Source organism: Cricetulus griseus, chromosome 4, assembly GCF_003668045.3.
Source record: "Cricetulus griseus strain 17A/GY chromosome 4, alternate assembly CriGri-PICRH-1.0, whole genome shotgun sequence".
Classification (NCBI taxonomy): Eukaryota; Metazoa; Chordata; class Mammalia; order Rodentia; family Cricetidae; genus Cricetulus; species Cricetulus griseus.
In genome coordinates this window covers 77226044-77253928 of record NC_048597.1, presented here as the reverse complement: position 1 = coordinate 77253928, position 27885 = coordinate 77226044, and the positions used below count along the sequence as shown (strand labels likewise).

The following is a 27885-nucleotide window of genomic DNA, read 5'->3' as shown; positions in this document are numbered from 1 at the left end:
CAGCCCTGGGTGGGAGGTGGGGGAACACATGTGCTTCTCTTACTGTGTGATGGTGTTGTCACCCTCCTTCCTGGAAGAACTATATGAGCTATTCTTAGAAAGTTGCCTACCTAGAATTTGCCTGCTCGTCAGTTCTGATGGTCCACTGGCACCTGGGGCAGCCTGGCGGCATATCCTGTGGTCATTGGGCTGTCACCTGCTTCTGCTGAAGACTTGAACTTGCTGTTGGTTTGCCCACACAGGCTGTGACAGGGAGAGGGTGAGGGCTCAGTGCCTGCAGCCCTTGGGAATCTGAAGGTAGTGTGGCCCAGGCCCTCTACTCTGTGGCCCTAGCTGAGCCTGGTCCTGCCTGCTTTTGCTACTGTGCTCTGGGCTCCGCTGTGGGAGGCCTCTGACTCACTCTCCCTCCTGCCTCCTCTCCCAGGAGCAGAATTAGCCACTGAATAATTCAGGATGTGGAACCCAGCCTGGCTCCATCCCCGCCGCCTCCGCTTCTCAAGTGGGGCTCTTGATGGGCATAGTGCCCCTGCCATCTTTGAGCTGGTTCTTCAGGCTCAGCCTCTCTGCCCTTCATCCCTTCATCTTGGAATTGGAGCTGATTGTGATGGTTTTGCCAGGGTCACCTGTCGGGAGGAAGGCAGGAGCTCCCTTTCTGAGTGGGTGGGCAATGGTTTCTCACAGACTCCTTCATGTCTTCCCTGGTGAGGTATTGCTAACTCTGTGGGTGGGGTTGTTTATATGTGCATCTGGGGGTGGCTGTCCTGTCCCACTGTGTCTAGTGACCTCTCACCCTTCTTGACCTGGAGTACCCTCTAAGCAATCCACCCTGCCCATACCTGAACTGTGTCCCACTAGGGAAAAAGGCTTCTTTCTCTGTCTCCCAGCATGAGGATACCAGGTTTGTCCTTTGCTCTCTTGCTTATGGCCCACTGTCTGGAACCTGGTGGAACCCACAATTAGACTCCAGTCAAGCCCTGTGTGGAGCTGCCTGTACTCGCCTCCTTTCACATGGGCTCTGCAGCTGTCTGTATTATACAGACTATAGCTTAGCCTCATTCAGCATTGGGGACAGTCTTTCCTCAGACCCTTTACCATACCTCCTGAAGCCCACAGCAGGGGTGGACTAGGTGGCTGTTCCAAGGGTCTTATAAGGACCTTGCTGCTACCCAGACTCCAGAGCCTCAGTGGACCATGCAGCTTTTACAGGTGATGGTGCACTTTCACATCCTGTAGTGTTGAGACTGGAGGTCTAGGAGCATGATGTGTTCCCTCTTAGATACCAGTCATAGTGCTGAGCAGAGGGACCCACAGGAGTCAGTCGCCTGGTTGAATTTTATGGGTGCTGATGGAAGGGACTCCTCCAGTCTCATCCAGTTCGGTACTGGTTTCTTTCTCACTGGCTGTCCCCAGGAGCTGCTCACTGAGCTCTTCTAGGATTAGGCCACCCCAGCATGCCCTAGCTCCCTCACCCCATTGCTGTCTGTGTAGGTAGGTACATTCACCTTGCAGGGAGGAACTGAAGTCCTTGGGGCTGTCAGCATGGGACCCAGAGGCTTTGGGGCCTGACATGGCTCGCACCCTGACATGGTCCTGACTGGTCTTGATTTTCATTTGGTCCTGTCCTGGCTGCCTGCAGTCCTTGAGCTTGGGCATCAGACCCCTCTCTTGAGTTCTGGTGTGGAGGGAAATATCTGTTCTCTTGTCCTCTGTAAGCTTTCATGACCCAGCATGACTCTGCTTCCTCAGGTACCGGGGTCAAATTCACATTCTCTGCTTCCAGTCTCTCTATGTCTGGTTCACTGTCTCTACCAGTTCAAGGCAAGCCAGGAGCTGTTTGCTGATGGAGAACTGTTAATGGCTAGTGATGGGATCAAGAGCAGGGGCCGCATGCAAGGCGTGGCAGTTTGGAAGAGCTTCCTTAAGCAGTTATTACCTGGCCTGCCATGGAACCTGCCAACCAAGGCTTGGAACTCACTGACTTTCTCTCTGTCTCACCGTGCACCAGCCCACACCTGGTATACAGTGGGTCTACAGGGCACTAGCCATTCGAGTAGTTGGTAGCACTTGGCCATGCTGTTTAGCCAGCATGTGGTACCATTTCCCATCAGGTCTGAGGCTCAGATGGCTGATAAAACGTAAGGGAAGCCAGCTATGGTGATACAGTCCTGTCACCCCAGCTACTCGCCAGGAGGAAAGTTCAAAGCCTAGCCTGGCCTGCAGAATGAGTACAAAACCAGCAATTTAGCTCATCTTATCTTTAAAAAAAAAGGGGGGGGGAGGGTCGGGGTAGGAAATGCAACTCAGCGGTAGAGCACTTGCCTACCATGTGCAAGGCTCTGGGTTTGAGCTGCAGCAACATCAACTAAAAGGAAAAGAGGAACCTAGGTGGTATGGTTAGGGTTTGAGAAAAAGTCTTCAATAATGGGAATGAAGTAGGCAAAGGTGTGAGGTAGAGAACCCTGGGTATACCCTCTGCCTGCATGGCACAGGGAAATATGCTGCCTAGGAGGTACTGGCTGTCCTATGTCACAGGCCACTATCTAGTCTCCTGTTGAATAGCCCTCAGGACCAGGAATCTGCTCACAGAGCTTGCAACCGGCTCCTAAGAGCTGGGCCCCTTGGTGTACAAGGTCAGCAGCATGGCAGGCAGGTTGGCAGCTTGGCTGTGTCCTCTGGGCAGGACTGGCTTCATTGTCATCCTCCCAACAACTCAGGAAATGAGCTCTGTCTGAAAAAGCAGCCTTATCTCCTGTTTCCAGCTTACACAGGCAGCGCACGTCTGTGGGACACTCTGGTGTGTATGGGGGGTGGGTGACCATGTGAAGACAAAGGAGCCACCCAGCTGGAGTCTGTCCATGCGCTTGCATTTTTGGGATGACGCCACTTGAAACCAGAGTTGTGTTGCATATTGCCATGTCACTTTTCGTTCATTTGTTCTTTCCTTCCTTTCCACCCCCCCAGTGTTGGAGATCAAACCCAGGCCTCCTGCATGCTAGGCAAGTGGTCTGCCACTGAACCACACCCCAAGCTTTGTCTTACTTTTTTAAAAATTGTTTGTTTTGTTTTTGAATTGTGTATATGTGTGTGCGTGATATGTACGTATATGATATGTATGTGTGCATGTTCAGTGTGTGTGTGTGCATTCCTGTATGTGATTGTAGGCAGGTATGTGCCATGGTGAGCATGTGAAGGTCAGAGGACAACCTTAGATGTCAGCCCTTACCTTGTACCTTGTTTGAGTAGGGTCTCTTGTTTGCCACTGCATGGGCCAGCTAGTGGCTGGCTAGCTTCTGTGGATTCTCTTGTCCCTGCCTCCCATCTCACCATACACAGGAGTGCCAGGATTTCAGATGCACACTATTGAATTCGGCTTTATATTGGTTCTGGCTATCTGAACTCAAGTTATTATTCAGACTTGCTGTACCCACTGAGCCTTGAAGCCAGTATGTTAAGGATGACCTTGTCTCCACTGCATTAATACCCCTGATTTGTGTGGTGCTGTTGATAGAACCCAGGGCTTCCTGCATTCTAGGCAAGTGTTCCACCAACTGAGCTATGCCTCCAGCCTTTGTTGCCTGCCTAAGTTAAATACTGTGTACTTCGGACATGCCCACTCACGTGCTGCTGGGTACTTCCCCAGCGTTTCATAGTGCCAGCCAGAATTCTGAAGTTGCAAGTGAGAGAAGGCCAAATACAGAACCTTCTACCAATACCACCCTGCTTCCCCCACTCCCAGTCTAGAGCTGGGTGGAGGCTTCTAGAGCAACCCCTGGGTGGGAGATGATGGTACAAGAAACAGGAGCCCTGTACTGGGAGAGGCAGGCAAGTCCCTTACCAAGCCCAGTTGACTGTGCATGTTTGTGCATTATGGCCAATACTGAGTCCCAGCGGAGAATCATGGACCAAGTGTCAATCAATATGACCAGGAGATGGTGAAACTGATTCTGGACCATGACATCCACTCTACTGGGGGTGGATGCTAGGACCACACTGCCTGGACCTAGAAAATGCTGTGCCACTTAATTATGCCCTGGGTTCAACCATGCCATGGCTATTGCTTTAGGAACCTCAGAGTGCCACAGTCAGTCCTGGCACCATGAGACTATGGTGCCAGGACAGTCCTAGACCCTGCAGAAGTTATAAGAAGGGACCCTAAAAAGGTTTTTGCAGCCGGGCAGTGGTGGTGCAGCCTTTAATCCTAGCACTTGGGAGGCAGAGGCAGGCAGATGTCTGTGAGATCAAGGCCAGCTTGGTCTACAAAGTGAGTTCCAGGACAGCCAGAGCTGTTACACAGAGAAACCGTATCTCGAAAAAACAAACAAACAAAAAGGCTTCTGCTATTTGGGAGGTGGTGGATCATAGCACCTAGTTTTGATCCCAGCTCTCAGGAGGCAGACAGAACTCTGTGAGTTTGAGGCCATCATGGTCTACGGAGTGAATTCAAGACAGCCAAGGCTGCACAGAGAAACCCTGTCTCACAGGGGGTGAAAAAAGGGTTTCTGCTATTGAGATGTGTTGGAATATGCCTATGCCCTATAGTCCCAGCACTTGGGAGGCTGAGACAGGAATACCATGAGTTTGAGGCCAGCATGGCTACATACCCTGTCTCAAAATCAAGCAAATGGACCAGTGGGATGACTCAGTGTGTAAAGCGCTTGTTGCACAGCCTGAAGACCTGAGTTCAATCCCCAGACCCCATGTAAAGGGGAAGGAAAGAACTGGCCTCACATTACCTTCTGACTTGCATGTGTATAGTAAGTGGCATATATGTCTCCTCCACACATAATCAGTTTAAATATAATGATCAAATTAAAACAACAAATTGTGTTAAGGCTGTAGCTCAGGTGATAGCATGTTTGCCCAGCCTGTACAAAGTTCAGCACCGAATAAACCAGGGTAGTGGTGCTTACCTGTAATCCCAGCACTTGGAGGTAGAGGCAGAGGATCAGGAATTCAAGGCAGCCCTCCCCTACATAGGGAATTCAAGGCCAACTTGGGCTACATATGACCCCATCTCCAAATAAACACAGAAGTCAAACCCAAAGGCTCCTGAGTAGAGGTTAGGGTCAGAGGTTAGGGTCAGAGTTCCCCAAGGCCATTCTGGACATTGTCCAAAGATGCTTGCTTCCTTCTGGCTTCCTGCTAGACTGCTTGCAAGTGACACTGTCTGCCAGCCTTTCTCCTCCCTCTCTCCTCTCTGCCAGGGACCCTGCCTTACCTCATGTAGTGCCCTGCTACCAGAGACCATGCCAGGTCATCTTGGTCATGCTGGTCTGGGGAGCTGTACACTCTGTTGCTCTGACCCCTAAACAACTTCCTTGCTCAAGAAGCTTATATTGTTCATTCCTGCAACTTTTTCCTACGGAAACCCCTTCTCCTAGCAGTCTCAGAGCTGGACATATTGGTGCCCCCTAGGCAGAGGATTGGGGCACACACAACATGGATTGGGGCTCCTGGCCGCTCCCTGTGGACCCAGGTTAGCAGTTATGGGTCCTGCTGCCTGCATACACCCCTCACCCACAGGCAGTTCTGCTTAGGCCTGAAAGAGGAACCTTGCTATGTAGCCAGGGCCTTGGGTCAGGGATACGGGAAGTACCTCATGTGGTCACCAAGGGGTTGGACATGTAGACCATATTGGACTTAAAGTCCCTTCTATAGCCCTGTCAAACTGGGGTGCACATTCCCTGTAGTCATTTCTGATGTTGGTCTGGGTTCCCAGCAGGTACCCACAGTTCTGATGGGAACTGTGTCACAGGGCTGGGAGCTGCTTGCCCTGCTGGAAATGGAGACACAGAGATGTTTTCAGAGGGTTCCCTGAGATGAGGTTCAAGGAGGGAGGGGCCTGTCAGCATATCTGACTGGGTACCTCTAGAATGAGGCCTAAAGGGACACTAGTGTATGACTGCCCAGCTGTGGGTACCTCAACTTAAGACCTTGGGATGGGGGAACGGTGATAGTAAGTTGGGCCCCTGCTCTCTCCTTCTCCTGGCTCCTGCATAGCAGCCATCAACTGCATTCCCTCTAGGCCCTGCCACGAACTCACTATCATGGAATTTGTGAAACCCAAGCCTGGCCTGGTGGAAAATCTGTTTTTAATTTCTGGCCGGCATCACTGGTTCCTCAGCCCAGTGTGTTGGGGGTGGGGGCGCCCATGGTCGTGCAGCCAGCTCAGCGCCCTGGCAGCTCATCCAGGACAATGGGTGGAGGACTTCAGATCCCCACTGTGGGGGTGAGAGTGGGCTTCCTGGCCAGCACTAGATGACTAAAGGCACGGATGGATTGGCTCCACTCAGCGATCTGGGGACCCTCAAGCCTCAGTCTCAGGGAGCCAGGTCTGTGGCTCATACATGCTGAGCCAGCAATATACATGCTTAGCTAGTTGCATGTCCCTCGTGATCCCCAGGCATGGACTCAGCCTGGTGGGCCCTCCCCTTTCCTCACTCTGGCCCAAGACGCATGTGGAGTCTTAGCCTAACCCAGCCAGCCTTCTGAACAATCCTCCTCCCCCATACCTTGTCTCTTCCTCTGGCAGATGTAGGGTTGCCATTAGAAACTTTCTGGGATGGGGGGTATCCTGCTTCCCTGCCTTCTCTTACCCATCCTGTTCATGATCTAACCCTGTGCTCTGGATTCCTTTCTGTTCCCCAAACCCTTCCTGGGCTCTAGATCACAGAGCCTGGTTCTCCTAGGGTGCCAGCCAGGAACCTATGACCCCACAATGGCAGTCCACACAACTCACTTCTACTGCCTGATTCCCATGGCCACTGAACTGTGCAGTTGGGGTCTTTAGAGCCTCTTGGTGGCCCAGAAGGGCTGTACTCTAGGACTACATCCTTAGATTATCTTGGGTTCATTCTGTGATTTATCCTTCCTGGAGGTGATTTATCCTTCCTCCAGGCAAGCAGATGTGTTGTAATTCCTCCCATCTCCCGGCAGGCAGTCAGGACCCTGGTAGCTCATCTCTATCCAGAAAAGTAGATGTTACTGGTGGCCATACGCTCCCTCTAGACAACTGTCTAGATGCTTCCACACTGGTGGGCCCAGAGCCTCAATGATGCCCACCTGGAAGTTTGCTTCTGGCCTTTTGCATGTGTGAGGGGTGTCTATGTAGTGTGGCTCACAGCTCTTACATCCTGGGTTGCTGGGAGAGTCACAATAGGAGGCCATTGGGAGCTGAAGAGGGTGCTATACCTGCCCACCTTTGCCAAGAGCCTGGTTCCTGCATTGTATGCTGTGGCCAGTAGCTTAGGACAGGAACGGGTGCCTGCCTCACTGACTGAGCCTCTAGATCACTCTTACCACGGTTGGAAAATTCCATGTGGTCAGAGCCTAGATGCTGAATGGCATTTCCCATTATCATCCTCAATGGCCTGTGGGCAGTGGTGGCTGCTCTGCCATTGAGTACATTGGCCTAGTGCCCCCACGGAAGCATGTCCTCTGGGGATCTGGCCTCAGAGACTGGGAAGAGGGCATGCTGTCTCAGTTGGCTGTCCCACAGGGCTTCATGCTTTCCCTCAGTGTAAACCAGAGGGTGCTATGTAAACCGGAGGGTGCTATCCCTCCCATTCCCAGGGCTGGGGCAGATTCTACTGGCTACTCCTGGCCTCTTGGAATTTGGGGGAAGGAGATCTCAGTTTACCCCTGCTGTGGTAGGACACATTCTCTGAGCACAGGTCCTGGATGGATTGGAGGACAGTCTGCCCATAGCTTGCAGTAGAGATGTTAGCATCATTCTTGTCCCATCTGTGAGCTTGGCAATGCCTTCCAGCAACCCACTGACAATATGCAAACAGACCCCAAGGCACAGAGGGTAGAAACATGTCTGGAAGGGTCTTCCTAGAGAAGTCCAGGCCGGGATGGAATGGGGGAGTACACAGACAGACAGGTACGGACCCTTGGCTGCCCTGAGAGTAAAGAGTTGAGAATGCTAGGCACCTGGTGTGACTGTCACTACTTATAGGTCTTCATTGGGTTTTGGGGGTGACTTTCTTTCTTTGAGCCCCAGGGTACCAGTTTTTGAGTGACCATAGGGTTTCTTTTTTTCTTTTTTTTTTTTTTTTTTTTTTTTTTTTTTTTTTTTTTTGGTTTTTCGAGACAGGGTTTCGCTGTATTGCTTTGGAGGTTGTCCTGTAGACCAGGCTGGCCTTGAGCTCGTGGAGATCCACCTGCCTCTGCCTCCCAAGTGCTGGGATTAAAGGCATGTGCCACCAATGCCCAGCGACCATAGGGTTTCTTTCTTTTTTTTTTTTAAACAGACTTTTTTTTTTTTAGATTTTATTTATTTATTATGTATACAACATTCTGCTTCCATGTATGTCTGCACACCAGAAGAGGGCACCAGATCTCATAATGGATGGTTGTGAGCCACCATGTGGTTGCTGGGAACTGAACTCAGGACCTTTGGAAGAGCAGTCAGTGCTCTTAACCTCTGAGCCATCTCTCTAGCCCCCAGACCATAGGGTTTCTTAAGGCTCTCTCTCATCTTTCTCTGTGTCTGTCTGTCTGTCTGTCTGTCTGTCTGTCTGTCTCTCTCTCTCTCTCTCTCTCTCTCTCTCTCTCTCTCTCTCTCTCTCTCTCTGTGTGTGTGTGTGTGTGTGTGTGTGTCTCAACTGACCTGAAACTCACTGGGCTGGCCTCAAACTCACAGAGATCCAACTGCCTCCACCTCCCCAGTGCTGGGATTAAAGGTAAGCACACCTGTAAGAGTATAGATGCCCTAGAGCCCACAGAGCGACATCTATTGGTACTTGTATGTGTGGGTGCAACTATGAACAGATGTATGAACATGGACCTGAATGTTTGGATGTGGACAAGGGTGTGTGCTTTCCCTGGCTATAACTGTCAGTTCTTGTGGCTTCCCCACACCCCGCTGAGGACATGTGGATTTTTCTAGGGGCTCCCCACAAAGGTGGAACTCAAAGCTTTTATTCCCATCAGTTTGTGTATTTCCCTGGGGAATCCACTGACTCAATTTCACACACTGACACTGGCTAGTCTTCACTTCCCTTAACATCCCTGTTCATCTTTTTTCTGTATGTATGTACACATATGTGTATGTGTACACCCATGTTACATACCATGTAGTGTGTGTGGAGGTCAGAGGACAGCTTGTAGGAGTTAGTTCTGTCCTCCTACCATGTTAATCTCCAGAATCAAACTCAGGTCTTCAAGTTTGGCAGCAAGAGCCTATACCTACTGAGCCATTTCACAGGCCAGGGTTCATCTGTTCACAGCCCCTGTCCTTCCCTTCAGTAAGCCTAGTGCCAGGATCACCTCCCTGCACAAAGGCTGTTGTCAGCTGGGTCCCTGTATGTCCCTGGCATCTTGTGGCATTTTGTAAGTAAGCATCAGCCCTTTGCAACACAGTAGTGCCATTTGTGAACAGAATTGCCAACCCCACCCTATATCCTGTCATAGATGGAATTTACCTTATAAAACCTATTTTCTCTTCTAGAAAATGGGAAGATGTGGTCCTAGCACCAACCAAGGAACACTGGGTGTGCAGGCCTTCCCTGGCTGCAGAGCCAAAGCCTAGTGCCTGCCATTTTTCTAGAATTCCTTCCTTAGCCCCTCTCCATTGAGAAGATATACATTCTTGATGTATGGGCCAAAATGGGACTGGTTGACATGGGGAGCCCTAGAGTGATCCTGTTCATGGAAATGCAGATGATATCTTTGGCCTCCATGGAGAGAGTGATGGCTTGTACAGCCCTTTGCCTCTAACTTGTTATGAGAGGACCTACAGGAGGTTGGCACCTTTGTTCTGTGCCTAGGTGTGAGCAGGTGACAACAGATCCAGAGGGAAGCTAGGGGATGTTGTAGCTCAACTGTGCTGGTGTTTACTCCTGGCCACTGTGGGAGGACCCCGTGACTGGCCTGTGGGTCTCAGGTTCTGTCTTCATTGACTGCTGCAAGCTGGCATGCCCTGTCCCCACCTCCCTGTGCATTCCTGGGTCAGCCCCCCCTGGGCTTTGGAGGCCTTTCTGATGTGAGTGCTAGGGCTCACAGGGCAGCTCTGGCATCCCCACTGCATCTGTTCCCATCTGCAACGATTGTGGGCCTATACCATGCACTGTAAAAAGAGCGAGATGCCTATGCCTGGTGCCTTGCAGCGCCCAGACTGCTGGGTATCTCCAGGGTACAGGGTAGAATGACAAGGTGAAGCTGGTGGGGGGATGGGCTTTGACATCATTTTGGAGCTCTGGCCTTTCCCTGAGGGTTTTTCTGCACTGTGCCACAAGCAGAGGCCTGTCTCCAGTGGCCCATCAGCCTCCAGGGTAGCATCATGGCTTTGGATCACAGAAATCTAGTTCTTGGCCCTCGTTAACTGGACGTGCAAGCAGCATCTTCATGGCCAGATGGAAAGCGCGGGCGCCTGTCTCCAGGTGTGGGAGCCAGTTGGCTTCTAGGAGGACAGGGAGCGCCATCCTTTTGCTGCCTGGCAACTGTCTCCTGGGAAATGGCCCACTGGGTACCAGGGCTGTTGATGGAGCAGCCTGAGGTCCTGAAGGGACCCAGGCAAAGGGTTGTTCTGCCTCCATAGCTCCTCATGCATTGGCCCCAAGAAGGGCACACTTGTCCCAGGGTCATCAGCAATCCCCTCCTGACAGGGGAGGATGAGGGAAGCCTGGGTAGGGTCAGAAAAAGTAACTAGCATCTTTCTGCTGCCCCAGCTGACCAGCAACTGATGCTAAGTAGCACCCTGTTTCCGTACCCTGCACAGGAAGTGAGCTGAGAGCACATTTCCTGTCACATGGCTACTAGGAGAGCACATGGTTACTGGCTTGTCCTTCCTCTCCACTTCTCTGACACATGGGCGGTGGGGATGAGATGTGACATGTTCCACAGTGTACGTGTGGAGGTCAGAGTACTACTGGAGTCAGAAATGTTCTCTCCTTCCACCATGAGGGTCCTGGGAATGAACTCAGGGCGTCCGCCTTGGTAGCAGGCACCTTTATCTGTTGAGCCGTCTCCCAGACCCAGCTTGTTGTTGTTTTTAAAGTAAGATTTCGTTTTATTCTCTATGCATGGGTATTTTGCCTTCATGGATGTCTGTGCACCACATATATACCCCCAGAGGCTAGGAGAGGGCATCAGATCCCCTTTTGATTGTGTTTCAGACAGTTGTGAGCTGCCATGTGGGTGCTGGGTACTGAGCCCTGCTTCCTTGGAAGAGCAGCCAATGCTGTTAGCCACTGAGCCATCTCTATAGTCCCAGCTTTTCTGGTTCTTTGAAATAGAGTTCTGTCATGTATTCCATAGCTTTGAACTCTCTGTACAGCTCAGGCTGGACATCAACTCACAACAACTCTCCTGCTTCAGCCTCCCCAGTTCTGGGATTACAGGAATGTGTCACCCGACACATGGCTTCTGAAGTTTCTTTAATGGAGAAAGCACCTAGTCAGGCAAACTAAAAAATGCAGAGCCATTAGGAGGAGGGGCTGACATGGGACTGTGCCCTAGCCCCACACCCTTCAGCGCCCTTCTGTCTACCCTCCCCACTCTCAGGCGCTGCTGCTGCTGGGGGCCGCCGCCCTGGCCTGCCTGGCTCTAGACCTCCTTTTCCTGCTCTTCTATTCCTTCTGGCTATGCTGCCGGCGGCGGAAGACTGATGAACACCTGGAAGCAGACTGTTGCTGCACCGCCTGGTGTGTCATCATTGCCACATTGGTTTGCAGGTGAGCCAGAGAGGGCAGGACCCGGCCTGTGACTGACTGTTCAGGAGGGAGGAGCTGAAGGCGGGGGTGGGGGGGGTGGGGGGGTGGGAGTGGCTTGGGGGGCATGGTTAGAGAAACTAGAGGTTTGGGGCAGGGAAGTTTGGGCGGGACCAGAAAAGAGGTGGGACCCAGGGCCTGGATGTTGTGGGTGGTACTGTTAAGTCGGCAGGTTGAAGATGGTATGGGGTAGGGGCAAGGAGACTGGGGGACCTCAGAGCCAGGACTAGGCCAGTGGGAAGGCTTGCCTGCAAGCTCTGCATCCGATGGCTCTGCCTCCCCCAGCGCGGGCATCGCAGTGGGATTCTACGGCAACGGGGAGACCAGTGATGGTGTTCATCGAGCCACCTACTCGCTCCGCCATGCCAACCGCACAGTGGCAGGGGTCCAGGACCGCGTGAGTGGCTGGCTGGGGATCGTCCTGCCTGCTCTAGAACCTTCTGTATGCATGTGGGATGATCTGGTAGTACAGGTGACAGCTCTGCACCTGGCTCCAGTTCATAGTGCTCCTCTGGCAGGTGTGGGACACGGCTGCGGCCCTGAATCGCACAGCAGAGCCCAACCTGCAGAGCCTGGAGCGGCAGCTAGTTGGGCGACAGGAGCCACTGAGGGCTGTGCAACGGCTGCAGAGCCTGCTGGGGACGTTGTTGGGCTACACCGCTGCCATCCCCTTTTGGAGGAACCCTGGTGTATCACTGGAGGTGCTGGCTGAACAGGTGGACCTCTATGACTGGTACAGGTGAGCCAGGTGGGGTAGACCCTTCCCCCTAGGGTCCACCCCACCTGGGTAGAGCATCACCCTCCTGGACCACTTTGTACAGAGTGGCTGAGGCCTTATAGGTTGCTAGCCATAGCAGGAATCCCTGTGGGAGGAGGTGCTATCTTTTTCAAGAACTGACATCAAATCAGACTTGGCAGTATACAGCCATAATCCCAACACTATGGAGTCTGAGGCAAAGGGGGCTGGGAGCACCAGGCTAGCCTGGGCTAAATGTCAAGACCCGGCCCCAAAAGACATAAGTCCCAGGCTGTTTACCCAGCCCTTATCCATGCCTGGCCCCTGTGTGTATCCACAGGTGGCTGGGGTACCTCGGCCTGCTGTTGCTTGATGTCATCATTTGCCTCCTGGTGTTGGTTGGCCTCATCCGCAGCTCCAAGGGTATCTTGGTTGGGTGAGTCAGAGGGGAAGGTGGGTCCCTGTGGGCCCATGGATAGACGGATGGGGTAATGGTGTGGGATAGCATAGCCCTGTATCCTGTCAATAAAACCCACTTGGCTCTGGCCATGAGCATCTCCTAAGGGCAACCTTCCTCTTTGAGATGCCATACTGCTGTGACCAGTGTTATGAGCTACTTGCAGGTTTATGGTTATTAACTGTGCTCCTCCCTGGGAGACTCTGCACAAAGAGTACTTATAGCCAGTGGCCAGGTCTCTGAAGTGGTGGGGGACACAGGCAACCTGGCTGGGTTCCAGCCCAGCCAGTTCGGCTGCTTACCTTGTCAGCCAGCTTGAACAGTCGACCCATAGGTGCCAAACCCATCTCTAAAAGACAGAAACATGTCAGCTTGCCAATGGGGTGGCTACAAGAGGATGTCACTGTCCCCCCTGAGCAGTCACCTCTTAGTTACTATTGGATCTGGCACTGTTGAGCCCCCATAACGCTCCAGCCCCTGCCAGGGGCACCTGCATGCCTCCCAAGGATTGGAAGATAAACAAACATGCAGAGGCTGAAAGTCAAGTGATGATGCTGAGTTGGGAAGCAAAGTCAGAGAGCAGGCACTCTTCAGTGTATGTGTGTGTCCTGAGGGGTTCCGAGAGAGAGCGGGCACTCTTCAGTGTGTGTGTGTGTGTCCCGAGGAGTTCCAAGAGAGAGCGGGCGCTCTTCAGTGTGTGTGTGTCCTGAGGGGTTCCAAGAGAGAGCGGGCACTCTTCAGTGTGTGTGTGTCCTGAGGGGTTCCGAGAGAGAGCGGGCACTCTTCAGTGTGTGTGTGTGTGTCCCGAGGAGTTCCAAGAGAGAGTAGGCACTCTTCAGTGTGTGTGTGTGTGTCCCAAGGAGTTCCAAGAGAGGGGATAGTAGGACAGATGCATGTAGGCTAATGTGTAGGCCTGCAGCTCAGTGTGTGTAGAAGAGCAGGGGACCCTGAGGGAGGTAAGAGCCAGCCATGCATAGGAATGGGTGGCACTGGCATAGTTGCAGGGCTTGATATGATCAAGGTCTCATGTAAACAGGATGTATGAGACCGAGGGTGACACAGGATCTTCTACCCAAGCCTGGGTTGCTGTCACTTGTCCCCAGCCGTGCACTCACTGGGTGAGTCTCATCCCAGCCAGGAGGAGCATTTGTGCAGGTCCAGAACTTGAGTGACTCTGAGACCTGGTCACTGGAAGACTTACCATCCTGTGTGAGTCAGACCCACCCAGGCCTTAGGGGCCTGGCATTTTGTATTGCAGCTGTGTGTATGGTATGCCCCCTATCCCCTGTTCCCATCCTGATGGGCCTTCTTTGCCCCAAGGGTCTGTTTGCTGGGTGTCTTGGCCCTGGTCATCAGCTGGGGTGCACTGGGCTTGGAGCTGGCCGTGTCTGTGGTGAGTGGCAGGGGAATCAGGAATCCCCATCTGATGGGCTTTGGGAGGAGAAAGCCACACTTCTATTCCCCCCTCATCTTGCCCTGGGTCATACAAATCCATGCTCCCTGTATTCCACTCTGCCTCCCTGAACTAAGGGCAGACCCTGGGGGTAAGGGGCAAAGTCTCCTTGAGAACTCTGGGTGGTCATGGCTGGCTTTTGAGGCCCAGCTTGGTCACCTGTCCTTTCTTGCCTCACCCATTTCAGGGCTCCAGCGACTTCTGTGTAGACCCTGACACCTTTGTGACCAAGATGGTGGAGGAGTACTCAGTACTGAGTGGGGGTGAGTCTGTGGCTATGTGTGGGGCTGAAGTGACCTAGGACAGCAAGGTGGACAAGGCGGAGGCATTCCTGCCCTTATAAGCCTTTGACCTCAGGGAGGCATGGTATGGGTCAGGAAACTGGTACCCCAGGTTGCTTCCAAGTAGGCAGCCAGGGGGAGTCTGTGTCTCTAGTGGATGTCTGAGGCAGAAGCCCAGGCTGTGTTAGTGAGGCAGCTAATTGGTAACAGAAGGTGGGAAGCCAGGAGGCCTGGCCACAGTTGGGAGTATGGGCTTTCGTGAGTGAAGACAGAGTCCCAAGACATGCGATAATCCTTGTAAAAGCTCCCTGAGCTTGGGCACAGTACACACCAGGAATCCCTGTACTCGGGAAGCTGCAGTGGTAGAAACTTGAGTTCCAGGCCAACCCTGGTGAAACTGTCTCAGAAACTCAAAAATATAAACAAAAGCTGCCTGGGGCTACATGAAGAGCAAAGGAAGAAGGAAGCTGTTAGAGCCACAGGCCCTAGATGGCGGGGGCAATGGAGGCTTGAGCAGGTGGAAGTGGGCATCGATGTTCCCTCAAGGTGGGACCAGCAGGGCTTCCTGACACACTGGATACAGGAAGAAAATGAGGAGCGGTATCCCTGGGCCTACAGCCCCTGCACTCCTAGAAACTGAATGGAACGCAGAACCTAAGGCTGAGTGTGGGTGCTGGCATAGAGCGCCCACTCCCATTGTCACTGCTTCTGAGCAGGAAGACCCACCCCTGAGTGTCCTGCACACTTCAGGGGCCCCACTCTGAGGACAGGATCATCCACAATCTCCCTGGAGGTCACTGCTCAGCCTCACATATATGCGAAAACATACATGCACATGTGTGTGAATGCATGTACATACAAGTATGTGCAAGCACGTGGATACAGATATGCATGGTTTGCAAGCATTGGCGTGTGTAGATACTCAGACACAGGCAGGCACACTTGAGGACAGTGTGAATGCATGTACTTGCATGTCGGCACAGACAGGACCTACCCTCAGCACCCCTTCCCTCTTTTCACAGACATTTTGCAATACTACTTGGCTTGCTCACCCCGTGCCACCAACCCCTTCCAACAGGTGAGAGCCAGGCTGGTCCTGGGTGGCCAGTGCCAGGGACACAGGATGTGGGAAGAGTCTGAGAGGGCCATGGGCTTAGCCCAAATATCCGAAGCTGCTGGCCCCTTAGGCGCTGTGCAAACCCAGTTCAGAGGATGCTAATCTGTTGCCCATTCCTGTGGTGACCTATTTAATGTGGATCCTTGGAATACCTTTCATTCTTTGGGGTCCCCTCAGCAGCCCTGCTGGGCAGAGGCTAACTGACTGGCAAATGTGGACAGGTATGGGAGGAACTCTGGGGACACCTCTGTAAAATGTCACCTGTTCAGGGGTCCTCGTGGTGGCATTTGAAGAGTTTGGCAGCCCCGGCTTGCCATACCCTGTGCCTCTTACTTGTTACTAGTAGGGTGAGAACATCCTTTGCTTCCTGAAGATTCATCTCCATTGAGGGTGCTTTACCTTGCTCTCTGGAGTGGGAAGGATTTTGTTACCGCGTCAGGGATGTGTATTGTCCCGTGTGGTCACCTTCAGGGAGAAGGGGTGTCCTGTAGCCTTACAGGGTAGAGTCAGGCATAACTGGCCCACTTGGGGCCTTCCAGGCTGCCTGTGTTGGGAGGGCTGGGGTAGGAGAGCATCTGGCAGCTGCTGGATTCTACACTTCTCTGTGGAGCAGAAGCTGTCGGGCAGCCACAAGGCTCTGGTGGAAATGCAGGATGTCGTGGCTGAGCTGCTGAGGACTGTCCCGAGGGAGCACCCAGCCACCAAGGTGAGTGGCTGATGGAAACCTGAGCATCTTGATCGTTCCCCTTCTTTTCCCAGAGTCTTTGGCCCTCCCTTCCTTCACCCCACCTTTGCCATGGGCATTTTCACAGGTTTATAAACTATTTGGGAGGCTGCTGAGGTGGCCTAGTATGTAAAGGTCTCTACCACCCAGAATTCAATCTCTGAGACCCACATGATGGAAGGAGGGAAGTGACTCCTGCAAGTTGTCCTCTGACCTCGGTGTGCTCACTGTGGCATGCTTGTATACACACTCACACACCACACACCCCAAATAAAATGTTTTTGTTCACCGGGCATTGGTGGCCCATGCCTTTAATCCCAGCACTCAGGAGGCAGAGGCAGATGGATCTCTGTGAGTTTTGAGGCCAGCCTGGTCTCCAGAGCAAGTGCCAGGATAGGCTCCAAAGCTACACAGAGAAGCCCTATTTCAAACCCCCCCCCCCAAAAAAGTTTTTGTTCTTTATACCAAAGAGTAATACAAGTTTGGCCTAGTGACAACACTCAGGAGGCTGAGGCAAGATCTTGAATTCTAGGCTAACCTGGACTACATAGCCAAACCCTGTCTCAAATATGCAAGGCCTGGCTGGGTATGGTGACACATACCTGACTCTCAGCACTAAGGAAGTGGAGGCTGGGGGGTCAGGAGTTCAAGGTCATCCTCAGCTGCATAGGGAGTAAGAGTCTAGCCTGGGATGCAAGGAGACCATATTCTCTAGGTTAAGGCTGGAGGGCTGGCTTAGTGGTCAAGTACTTGTTAGGCATATGCAAAGCCTAGGTTCCATCCCAGAGCTACAAAAAGAAATGAAAAGAGGTCTCTCTCCAAACTGTGACTTTCTAGTGTTTTGGGTTGGGCCTTTAGCCTACAATTTGGGGACACAACTCAGCCTGTCACACCAGGTTCTGTTTTCCCAATACAAACTCCCAGATCATAGGTGATCCTTTAGTAATGTTTTACAGCCAGGTGAGGTGACACATTCCTTTAGTACCAGCATTCAAGAGGCAGCAGGATCAGGTGCATCTTTGTGAATTCAAGAAAGAATAGCCAGGGCTACATAGTGAGACCCTGTCTTTAAAAAAAAAGGGGGGGGGGGCTCTTGCCACTCAGCAATTCTGAGTGCTGGGATTGCAGGCTCGTCTACCACAGCCAACCTAAACTCTGGCTTTTGTAAAATTTATTTTTAATTTCATTTTATGTGCTTGTGCGTGTCTGGTACTTGTGCAGGCCAGAGAAGGTCATCAAATCCCCTGGAACCAGAGTCACAGACAGTTGTGAGCCGTCGTGTAGGTGTTGAAAATCCAACCTCTGAAAGAGCAGCCAGTGTTCTTAACTGATGAGCCATTCCTTCTGCCCCCTGAAATACAGTTTTTAAGAGCAAAACGAGGCCCAGTCAGTGGCACAAAGTCAGTTTCTCCCATGACAGTGAAGGAAATCTAGCCAGGTATGATAGTGTGCACCTCTAATCCAGCCCTGAAGAGGCTGAAGCAGGATTGTGAGTTTGAAGCCAGCATACAGTACATAGCAAGACTCTTGACAATGAAATTAAGTAATTAAATTAAATAAATCGATCTTAGCAGTGACTACATTGGACAGGTATCTGTGGGTTCTCTGGTCCCCATATTTCCAGGCACAGAACCCAGGCTTGCCATTTTTTCTGAAGACCCTCAGGGGGTGCATGGAAATGGGGCTGGGGGTGCACTGCTCAGGAGTGGTCTCTGTGACTACTTGTGAGACGGAAGGAAACGGGTCTCCATGGCTCGTTTGGGTCTTCCCAGTCATGCTGAAATGAAGTGGTGTGTGACTCTCCACCCCAGGATCCCTTGCTCCGAGTCCAGGAGGTGCTAAACGGCACCGAGGTGAATCTCCAGCACCTCACGGCCCTGGTGGACTGCCGCAGCTTGCACCTGGTGAGGCCACTGGGCATCTGGGGACAGGGCCGAGGGGAACGACCAGAAAGAGATTCATGGTCCCTGGGTTGATGATGGGTCCCCTACGCTGCTGCCTTGTATAAGGAACATCCAGTGTGGCCTAGCAAGTTGATCTCACTGCCTGTCCCCGATTCTCTCCCTGTCATTGGCTTTGTGTCCCATTCTTCCTGTACAGGACTACGTGCAGGCACTGACAGGCTTCTGCTACGATGGTGTCGAGGGCCTCATCTACCTGGCCCTCTTTTCCTTCATCACAGCCCTCATGTTCAGCTCCATTGTCTGCAGCGTTCCGCATACCTGGCAACAGAAAAGGTGAGGCTTTCACTGGGGCCCTGGAGCTTGACCCTTCTGGACACTCAGGTCCTGTTTCCAGAGATGAGAGGCATATACTTCCTCACCTCGTAATACTTTCCAGGCCTCTGAAGCATGTTGGGGGCTGCCTGCTGTTATGTGATCCTGTGGTAATGGTAGTAGTAATGACAGTCGCAGAGATTCCCATCCAGTGCAGGCAGGGGGCAGCACCAGGCTCTCCTGCCCCCTTGTGTTAACTTTATGCCCTACACCCTTAAGACTGAATCAGAATTTGACTTCTGTGGTCCCAGGAACAGATGTACATGGCTGTGAAACTTCTGTAGGAGGACGTTCAGGTGGCCACATCCTGCTGGAGACCCAGATGGGACCCTTGTTTCCCTAACTTTGAAGTCAAGTGTCCTTGTGGCTCCTGCCTCAGTCTCCTCAGCCTAGGACTAGACTGAGGAGACGTGGAGCATTGGCTTCTTCCTTCCTTGACTTTTACCTCCTTCCACTGGAGCCATGCTGTTTGTGGTGAAGCTAAGATGTCAGCTCAGGCTTGTGTTGTACCTGTGTTGTTATTCTGCTCCTTTCCTTCTGAGTGTGCTGGAGATAGTGATATAAAGCAGGTGACAATGGCTGGGTGAAGTGGCACACACCTTTAATCCCAGCACTTGAGAGGCAAAAAAGGCAGGCGGATCTCTTTAAGAGTAGCCTGGTTTACATAGAATATTAGTTCCAGGACAGCCAGGGCTACAAAGAGAGACCTTGTCTCAAAACAAACAAGAAAAAGAAGAGGGTGGTGGTGGTGAGGATGGATAGTTTGTGGTGGTGATGATAATGGCGATGATGTCTGAGGTGGTGCTGGAAAGGGTGGTGACAGAAGTCATCACGATGGTGGTGACACGGCTGCTAATAACAATGAAGGTGGTTATGATGATGGTGATAATGGCAGTGATGATTCTGAAGATGACGGTGGTCATGGTGGCAATTGTGACAGTGGTGTTTGTCTTGGTGATGGTGGTGGTGATCATCACCATCTTGGTGAAGATGGTGATGATTATAATGGTGACAGTGATGGTGATCTTGGTGGGGATGGTGACAGGACTGATGGTGGTGATGATGGTGATAATGAGTGATTGTGGTGATGGTAGATGCTGCTGATGTTAATGATGCTGGGGATGGTGGTGGTCGTGGTGTGACCGTGGTGATGGCAGTTGATAGTGATGAGGATGACAGCAGTAGTAATTGTAGCGATGCTGGCAATGGTGACATACATGGACACTGTAGGAAAGTAGTTATGAGCCCTGGAACTCTATGTTTGTGTTCAGGTCCTTACTCTACCCTTGCTTACTGTGTGACAGAACAGGCCACTACATTGCTCTTGAAAAAGCAAGCTATAAGAGGACACATGTTGTGGAACTGGAGTGATGGGTCAGAGTGAAGAGTGCACACTGCTCTTCCATAGAACCTAAGTTTAGTTCCTAGCACGTACGTTGGGCAGCTAACCCATTGTTTGAACTCCAGCTCCAGGGGAGCCAGTGCCCTCTTCTGGTCTCCACAAGCACCTGCATTCATGTGCAAAAATCCCCTTCCCACACAAGTACACATAATTAAAAATAAAAAAATAGGGCCTGGAGAGATGGCTCAGTGGTTAAGAGCACTGGTTGCTCTTCTAGAGGACCTTTGTTCAATGCCCAGCATCCACTTGGTGGCTTCCAACTGTCTGTAACTCCAGTTCCAGAGGATCCAATACCCTCACACAGACATACACACATGCAAAACACCAATACACATAAAATAAATTTTAAAAAAAGAAGAAGAAAAATAGCTAGGCATGTGGCGCATATCTTTAATCCCAGCACTTGGGAGGCAGAGGTAGGCAGATCTCTTAGTTCGAGGCTAGCCTGGTCTACAAAATGAGTTTCAGAACAGAGAAGCCTGTCTCAAAAAACAATAAAACAAGCGGGGTGTTGGTGGCACACGCCTTTAATCCCAGCACTTGGGAGGAAAAGGCGGACGGATCTCTGTGAGTTTGAGGCCAGCCTGGTCTACAGAGCGAGTACCGGGGAGGCTACAAAGCTACACAGAGAAACCCTGTCTCGAAAAACCAAAAAATAAATAAAATATAAAATAATTTCTCTCTCTCTCTCTCTCTCTCTCTCTCTCTCTCTCTCTCTCTCTCTCTCTCTGTCTCTCTCTCCCTCCCTCCCTTCCTCCCTCCCTCTCTCCTTCTCTCTCTCTCTCTGTTTTTTGGCTTTTTTGAGTGTGAGCCACCATGCCTGGCTAATAATTCTCATTTTAAAGGACACATATTGAGGGCCAGGTGAAAGCTGTATGTGAAGGTCCTTCTGGGGCTCAGCTATGGTCACACCAGAAGCTCACACTGTCCCACCTCTGAGTGCTTCCCACCCAGTGGTCTAGCCTTGCATTCCATGTGGAACAGGAAAGCACAGGGCTGCTGAAGAGCAGCAGAAATCTGGCCTACAGCCAGTAACAGGGAGCAGAGGGTGGGAAGCCAGAGGGGAACAGGGCAGGTTACCTCAGACCACCCAAGGTAGAGGGCAAGCCCCACAAAGCCAAAAGAGGACAACCCAGGAGAAGATGCATCTCAGAGGACAAGGTTGATCAGCCCATAGCCCTGCCACGCGTCGGTGTCCAAACTAAGGATGCTGAGGCTATGCCACTCTCCTTCCCTGCAGAGGCCCAGATGAGGATGGAGAAGAGGAGGCTGCTCCAGGGCCACGGCAGGCACATGACAGCCTTTACCGAGTGCACATGCCCAGTTTGTACAGTTGCGGTAGCAGCTACGGCAGTGAGGCCAGCATCCCAGCCGCCGCCCACACCGTCAGCAATGCCCCAGTCACCGAGTACATGTGAGTTGTGAAGGCTGGGGACAGGCAGAGCTAGGGCCAGGGAAAATGCACATACACAGCTGAGGAGCCTGCAGACTGTGGGGATGTCATAGGGTATGGGGAGGCAGGGTGCACACAGGGCCTGTACAGTAGGGAGGTGCTGGCGGGTGGGGGTGGGGGCTCTTCAAGGCTGGGCAGCCAGGGCTTCAGGTGGAATAGCCTGGCACTATTGTTCCCGGTGACCAGGTGAACCCAGTCAAGAGCCATGGGGTGGCCACATAGCCAGGCAGAGGGTATGTGCCTTTGTGGTAGGCAGATGGCCCAGTGGGAAGTGGGCTCTGACTGCCAGGGAGGCCAGCATACATTGAGGACTGTTCTGAGCTTTATACTGTAAAGTTAGCATTGGCAGAGTTGGCCAGGCATGGGACCTGTCTGGCTCTAAAGTGGTCACACTTGTAATCCCTTCAATCAGTCAGTTGGTAGAGGCAGGAGGATCAAGAGTTCAAGGTTATCCTTGGCTACATAGCAAGTTTGAGACCAGCCTGGGCTACATGAGACCCTATCTAAAACAAAGCAAACAACAAAAAGATTGGCCTTTTCCCCCAGAGTAAGGACCATGTGGCCCATGATGGTTCATGTGCTCTCTTTCCCCTCCCACTCAGGAGCCAGAATGCCAATTTCCAGAATCCCCGCTGTGAGAACACTCCCCTCATTGGGCGCGAGTCCCCACCGCCCTCAGTAAGTCTCAGGGCAGGAGGGTGGGTGGGGAGACTCTCCGGCTTGAGGGCTCTGCCAATCTGCCACCATGATACCCTGATGTTGGCTCTCACAGGCTGCCTGAGCTCTTGAGAAAGCTGTGGGCCTGTAATGCCAGGGTCTAAATAAATGGGGCTGGGTTGGTCCTTCAGCTCTTGCCACTCTTAAGGAGCCCAGGGATCAGTGTGGGCAATCTTGGAGTCCTGCTACCTAGCAGGTCAGCCCTTTCTTCTTTCTTGAAATGAGCAGATGGCCAGCAGGGCCCCAGTACTCTCTTCCCATCTTTCCCCCGAGCTTCCCAAAGTCTTGGCTAGACAGTTCCACCATTAGAGCCTTGTTCGTTCCTTCCTCCCTCCCTCCCCCTTCTTCCCTCCATCCTTTCCCCCTTCCTCCCTCCCTTCTTTTCCCTAAGCACCCACCCATGTCTTAGCCCCAGGCTGTTCTAGCCCAGGCCTGCTGTCCATTCCTAGCCCCAGGAGTGAGATGTAGACAAAAGAATCAGGGTGGATTTGGTGCCAAAGAGTAGGTACTGTTGGAAAGCGGGGGCCCCTGGGGCTTCCCTGAGGACTGGGCTGTGAGGACAGGATCTAAGAGACTGAAGGCCGCCTTGTTTGAGGAACACCTGCAGTGTGTCAGCCACATCACCATAATGTCCCCTAGCACAGGGCTGGGCTGGGGTGCCCAGGACCTGGACCAGGGATTGTCAGGTCTGTGTGTCACACTCACCGTTGCCCTCTGGTCTTGTGGTCCACTTGGGGCCAGCCACGCCTGGCGTTGAGGACACCCCTCTCTCTCTCTCTCTCCTGCATCCCTCCCACCCTGGGCCCTCCTAGCGCTACCTGGCTGCCCTGGACTCTGGCAGCCATGCGGGCTGGCAATTTAAACCCATGGACAGCGCCCGAACACTGTGGTAGCTGTACCCTCAGAGTGACAGGTACTGACCCGCCCAGCCCTCCATCCCGCACGGCTGCCCGCCTGTACCTCCATGCCTTGCACCCTCTGCTCACCACTGTCCTCCATCCACTGTTCAGGGGACCAGAGCCCTCTGAGTGGTCCTGAGCCCACTGGTGTCACAGTGAACCCCCATTCCAGGCTTGACTCTATCATCAGCTGCAGGTGGCCCAGCCCATCTTGTCACTTCCACCCAAGACCCTGTGTGCATCTGACCTTTGATGCAGAGCTGGGTCCCTGGGTTTGTGGTCCTGCATGTTGGCCCATGCACACAGGTACACAAAGGTGTACTCATATGGGTATGAACCTTTCCCCCTATCCCAATGCCTGCTTGGGCTCCTCCAGGCCTCTGGGCTGCCATCTTCCGTCCCATCCCACCAGTTGCCCCGTCCCAACCCCTTATCACTGCTGCATGTCCATGGAATGACATGGCTCTGGGGCCCTGCTCCTCCCACCCTTGCTCCATGGCCGCTGCTTCCAACCTTAACCTAGAATGTTTCAAGAAAGCACTCAGGAGCCCAAGAGCATTGTCCCTCTCTGGGGATTGTGAAGCAAGCCTGTGCTCCCTAGGATGGGTGGGGGGGTCAGCCTGCCTGGCCTTCTGAGCAATGGTGACCTTTGTCCCTGTCACAGGCATTCAAACTGTTTGCATACTGCCTGACATTGACACACACACACACACACACACACACACACACACACACACACAAACCTTTACACCTGTGGTACTGTCATGGTGGCCAAGATGTGCAGACCAGCCATTCACCACCATCTCAAGTCACACATTCTGGAGGAATTTAGTGTTCTCATCCAAGGGGTGGGGCAGAGTCACTCTGGCCTGACACTACCCCACCCCTCTTTCCTGAAGGTGGTGGAGTTGAATGGCTGGGGAGGAAGCATAAGCCTCCTAACTAGTGGACTCACCAGCTGTAGGCTGTGGCTTAGCTTCACGTGGACCTGCCTTGGGAGGCCTTGCCTTGCCTTGGCTAAAGGCAGAGCTCTGAAGCAGAGGTGTAGAGATGGGGTCTGTGTGGCCTTCAGGTTCTTGGCATGTGTGGTGTAGTTAGGGCCTTTGAGGTGGCAAGTATCTAACTGGGGCTCTCAAAGTGGCTTGGTGACAGTAAGGGACTGAATGTACTTAATTGGGAAAGGGAGCTTGCCTCTGTGGCCAGCCTGGGTTATAGAGGCTAACCTTCGTCCTTGTTCCTGGCCCTGGGCCAGCAGCTCTTACCTTAGGATCTGCCAACTATGCACTGCACTGCTGTATTCTGCCCCCTAAGGGTCAGCTGTGGCTCACCCTACCAAGGACCACATCCAAGAGGCTACTGGCTGCTCGGCCCTGCCCAGGAACCCAGCTGACCCTGCTCCCTCCCTCCCTCTCTCCTCCAGTACACCTCCAGCATGAGAGCCAAATACCTCGCCACGAGCCAGCCTCGCCCAGACTCCAGCGGCAGCGGGCACTAGACCGCACACCGGCCAGCCATCTGCCCCCACGTGCCAATTGCCCCACCCTTCCTATGCCAGCACTGCTGCTTCCACCCCGCCGGACCCTCTGCAAGCCACACCGGGCCAGCCCTAGGCACATCTGAAGCCCCCCACTATCCCCACCCTGCAGGAGGCATGTAGGTGCCCAGCATGAGCTCCGGGCCAGGCTGAGAAGTGAGACTTCTGGGCACTCACCTGGACAAACACTGCTACCAGCAACCCGACCCTGCCTGCCTCCATCTCCCCTTGGCCCTCTGTCCTCTTGGGCTCTCTGAGCCCTGCTCTGTGCCAGGTGCTTCCACTCCCCTGTTCCTTCTGCAGGTGGCCCTCCATGCTGTCCCTCACACCCTGGGAGCTCGCTTCCCTCAAGCTGCACCGAACCTTTCCTGATATTGCCCTGGCCCCTGACACTTCTGAGGATCATGTCTCCGTTCATAGGCAGTGGAAGCTCCTGTGCCTGGTGCCCACCTGCTCATCACTGAGTGGCCCCTTCACACACTTTTGTCTTTGCCACCTCCAGCGCCCGCCTTCTTTTATCTGCCCAGCTTACTTGGCCCTTCCTTTCAGTTCTGAGCTGCCTACAGGGTGGGGCTCTCCCTACACCTCCTACCCACATGACTCTCTCCCTCAGCACCCAACCAGCCCTCCCTGGACAGCAGGTGCCACACAGAGCTCAGGTCACTCCCTGGCCTCTCAGTGCTGGCCACCTTCTTGGTGCCAAACCCTCTTTCCCATTCATCCCGAAGAGTGGCAGCTTCGTCCCATTTGTTTTTTGCACTGACCACATTTGTCATCTCCAGGGCAGTCTGGGACATAGGCGAAGCAGGACACTGCCCACTTCCCTTCCTTCTCAGTTGGATTTTTGCCCAGGACAAGCGGCAGTGCCCTCTGGAGCCTTGGGGGCTGAACCTGAGATGGCTGTGAAAGTGCCCCCAGCCTCAGAATGCCGCTGTTGGGACTAACCACTAACCTCACTCTCAGCTGCCACGGGCACTCTTGGCCGACCCTGAGCCAGCAAGCATGACCCTAAGTCTAGCCCGAAGCCATGGCTAGAGTGGTCATTCCTTTGCGGGGTGCTGCCAGGGAGGGGCCAGGCCCACAGGCAACTGAAAGGGCCTAGAGACCCCTCCCCCAGGCAGGTGCTGCCCCAGGAGGAGCATGTCCCAGGGACTGTGGACTGGAGTCCATGTGGCCTCAGTCCCTACCCCAGAACACTGCTCCACTAAGGTGCTTTTGGCTTTAGTGTGTGATGTTTGCTGTGCTTCCTGCTGTGAGGGGCCAAATCAGCTCCCAAATCAGGACCCAGAGCCTCTACCCTGGCCCAGCCAGCCAGTGTGAGCTCTGGCCTGTGGAATGGGCAGCTACATTGCTGTGGAGTAGCATGGGCAGGTAGCCACGGCTGGGGCCCTGTGGCAGGAGGTGGTTTACAGGACCTGTGGTCCTCCTGGAGCAACCTGGCAGCTACGGATCCCAGAACCCCACGCTGGGCTTCAACTCTCCTCAGAAGGGAGAGGTTCCACATCCCCTTCTCAACCAACCCCTTCCATTGTGCTGGTGTCTGGGACCAAAAGGAGTAGGCAGAGGACTCACTGGGCCGAGGGGCCCGAGTCTGGGCAACTGTAGTTCCTGAGCATAACCAATCCTCAGTGGAGGGGACCCTGCCTTTGGCGCCAACTGATCTGGCGCCAGGAACCTACAGGGCCATGGAGGCCCAGCTGTGGCCAGTCTGCCTACTATGGGTGTGTTCCTGGCCTCAGGTTCAGAGGGAGGCATGGGGCACCCCCGCCTGGGTGCCTGGATGTGCCCTGGGGCCTCTCAGAAGCACAAATGCTGCCCCCTGGCCGTGAGCTGGCCACAAGGTGAATGTATATAGCATGAGAGGCGGGCACTGCCCGGATGTGGCTGTGAACTTGTGCTGTCTTGGGAGTCCTGACCGTCGTGTGCGTGCGTGCCCCCATCTGTGACTTCACTCACCGAGGCTGAAGAAAGGAAACAAGGGGAAATGAAAAGAGGGTTCTTACCCTGACCTCTACGGAGGAAACGGCTCCTGCCACTGTGTTTTTTTGTTGTTGTTTTCTGATTTTTGGGGTGACACTTGTCTCCTCCATCCCAGTAGTCCCTCCACCTCTCCAGGGGGTGAGCAGTTCAGTGCCAGCTGTCTGTGATTGGTTCCCCACTCCCTCTAACTCAGGGGACCCTACAGCTCTGGTGGGTAACAAATAAGGCTTAGCCACCAAACCAGACCCAGGTCCCTAGCCAAACCAGGGAGGAGGGATCTGGCTGGGACAGCAATGTTGATAGGACTGGTGGCCACCATCCCCCACAACACACACTCTGGCTTATGTAAGACAGAGCTTAAGTAGCAGATCCTGGCCTGGAACATTCTCTATACCTTCCCCCCACTGCCCACCCATCCACCCTATCTCACTATGCAATGCCTGCCCTACCCAGGTCTCAGCTCTGCCCAGCCCAGAAGGTGGTTAGCTCCTGGGCCAAAGGTGACCAGGGTCTCTTGTTTTTATTCATAATGATGGTGTGCCATGCCCTTTCCCATATATATGATTTTGTGAGATTTGCCTCCCAGTTACTGTCCCCCTGCCTGCATCTGCCCCCAGTGGACAATGTCATCTGGTTTGAGCCAGCCCCAAGTTCCCCTCCAGCCTCTGTAGGGCCATGGCTGTGTGTTACTGTTGCTGTGTTTTTGTTTTTTTAAACTGGGTTTGGGGTTTGATTTTTATTTCTTTGGGGAACTTTATTTTCTTGGCAAATAACTAAAGTTCTTGTCCATGTAATTTCTGTGATCTTTATTCAGCTTGGGTTTCATGTTTTAAAATAAACAATTTAAAAAAAAAAAAAAACAGGTCTATCTTTCCTGAACTGCCCTGGAGATACATAGGGGGTTGCCTGCAGTCTGTGGGGAATCATATTCAGTACAGTGGAAACTTCATGTGTACAGGCAGGACCTCATTGGCTGGACAACGTTCATTTTAACTGAATTGTTCTAGCTGCTGAATCAGGAAGGGATAGAGGGAGGATAGAAGCAGGAGACCAATCAGCTTTATACTGGAGCAGGGCTCCATTGAGAAGGTGGAGGCACTGCTCAGTGGTAGAGCATCTGCCTAGAATCCCCCAGTGAGGGG

At 53.0% G+C, this 27885-nt stretch overlaps 1 protein-coding gene across 6 annotated transcripts in view; it reads left to right on the top strand.

Moving 5' to 3' along the window:
* Positions 1–27459, top strand: part of Ttyh3 (tweety family member 3) — a 28838-nt gene extending 1379 nt beyond the window's left edge. The window contains exons 2-16 of one of the 6 annotated variants that reach the window (XR_004770003.1): positions 11509–11678; positions 12000–12111; positions 12233–12453; positions 12791–12886; positions 14228–14300; positions 14548–14623; positions 15664–15719; positions 16372–16464; positions 18294–18386; positions 18583–18719; positions 21401–21574; positions 22216–22291; positions 23143–23243; positions 24650–24882; positions 25067–27459. Coding sequence is in view for 5 of the 6 variants with exons in the window: in XM_027413517.2 (XP_027269318.1) it covers positions 11509–11678; positions 12000–12111; positions 12233–12453; positions 12791–12886; positions 14228–14300; positions 14548–14623; positions 15664–15719; positions 16372–16464; positions 18294–18386; positions 18583–18719; positions 21401–21574; positions 22216–22291; positions 23143–23223 (1458 nt within the window). In the remaining variant the exon portion in view is untranslated. Of the gene's footprint in view, positions 1–11508; positions 11679–11999; positions 12112–12232; positions 12454–12790; positions 12887–14227; positions 14301–14547; positions 14624–15663; positions 15720–16371; positions 16465–18293; positions 18387–18582; positions 18720–21400; positions 21575–22215; positions 22292–23142; positions 23244–24484; positions 24623–24649 lie in introns of those variants that run through there. The other 5 variants (XM_027413517.2, XM_027413516.2, XM_027413519.2 and 2 more) reach the window with 5 other exon arrangements.
* The last annotated feature ends 426 nt before the right edge of the window (positions 27460–27885 follow it).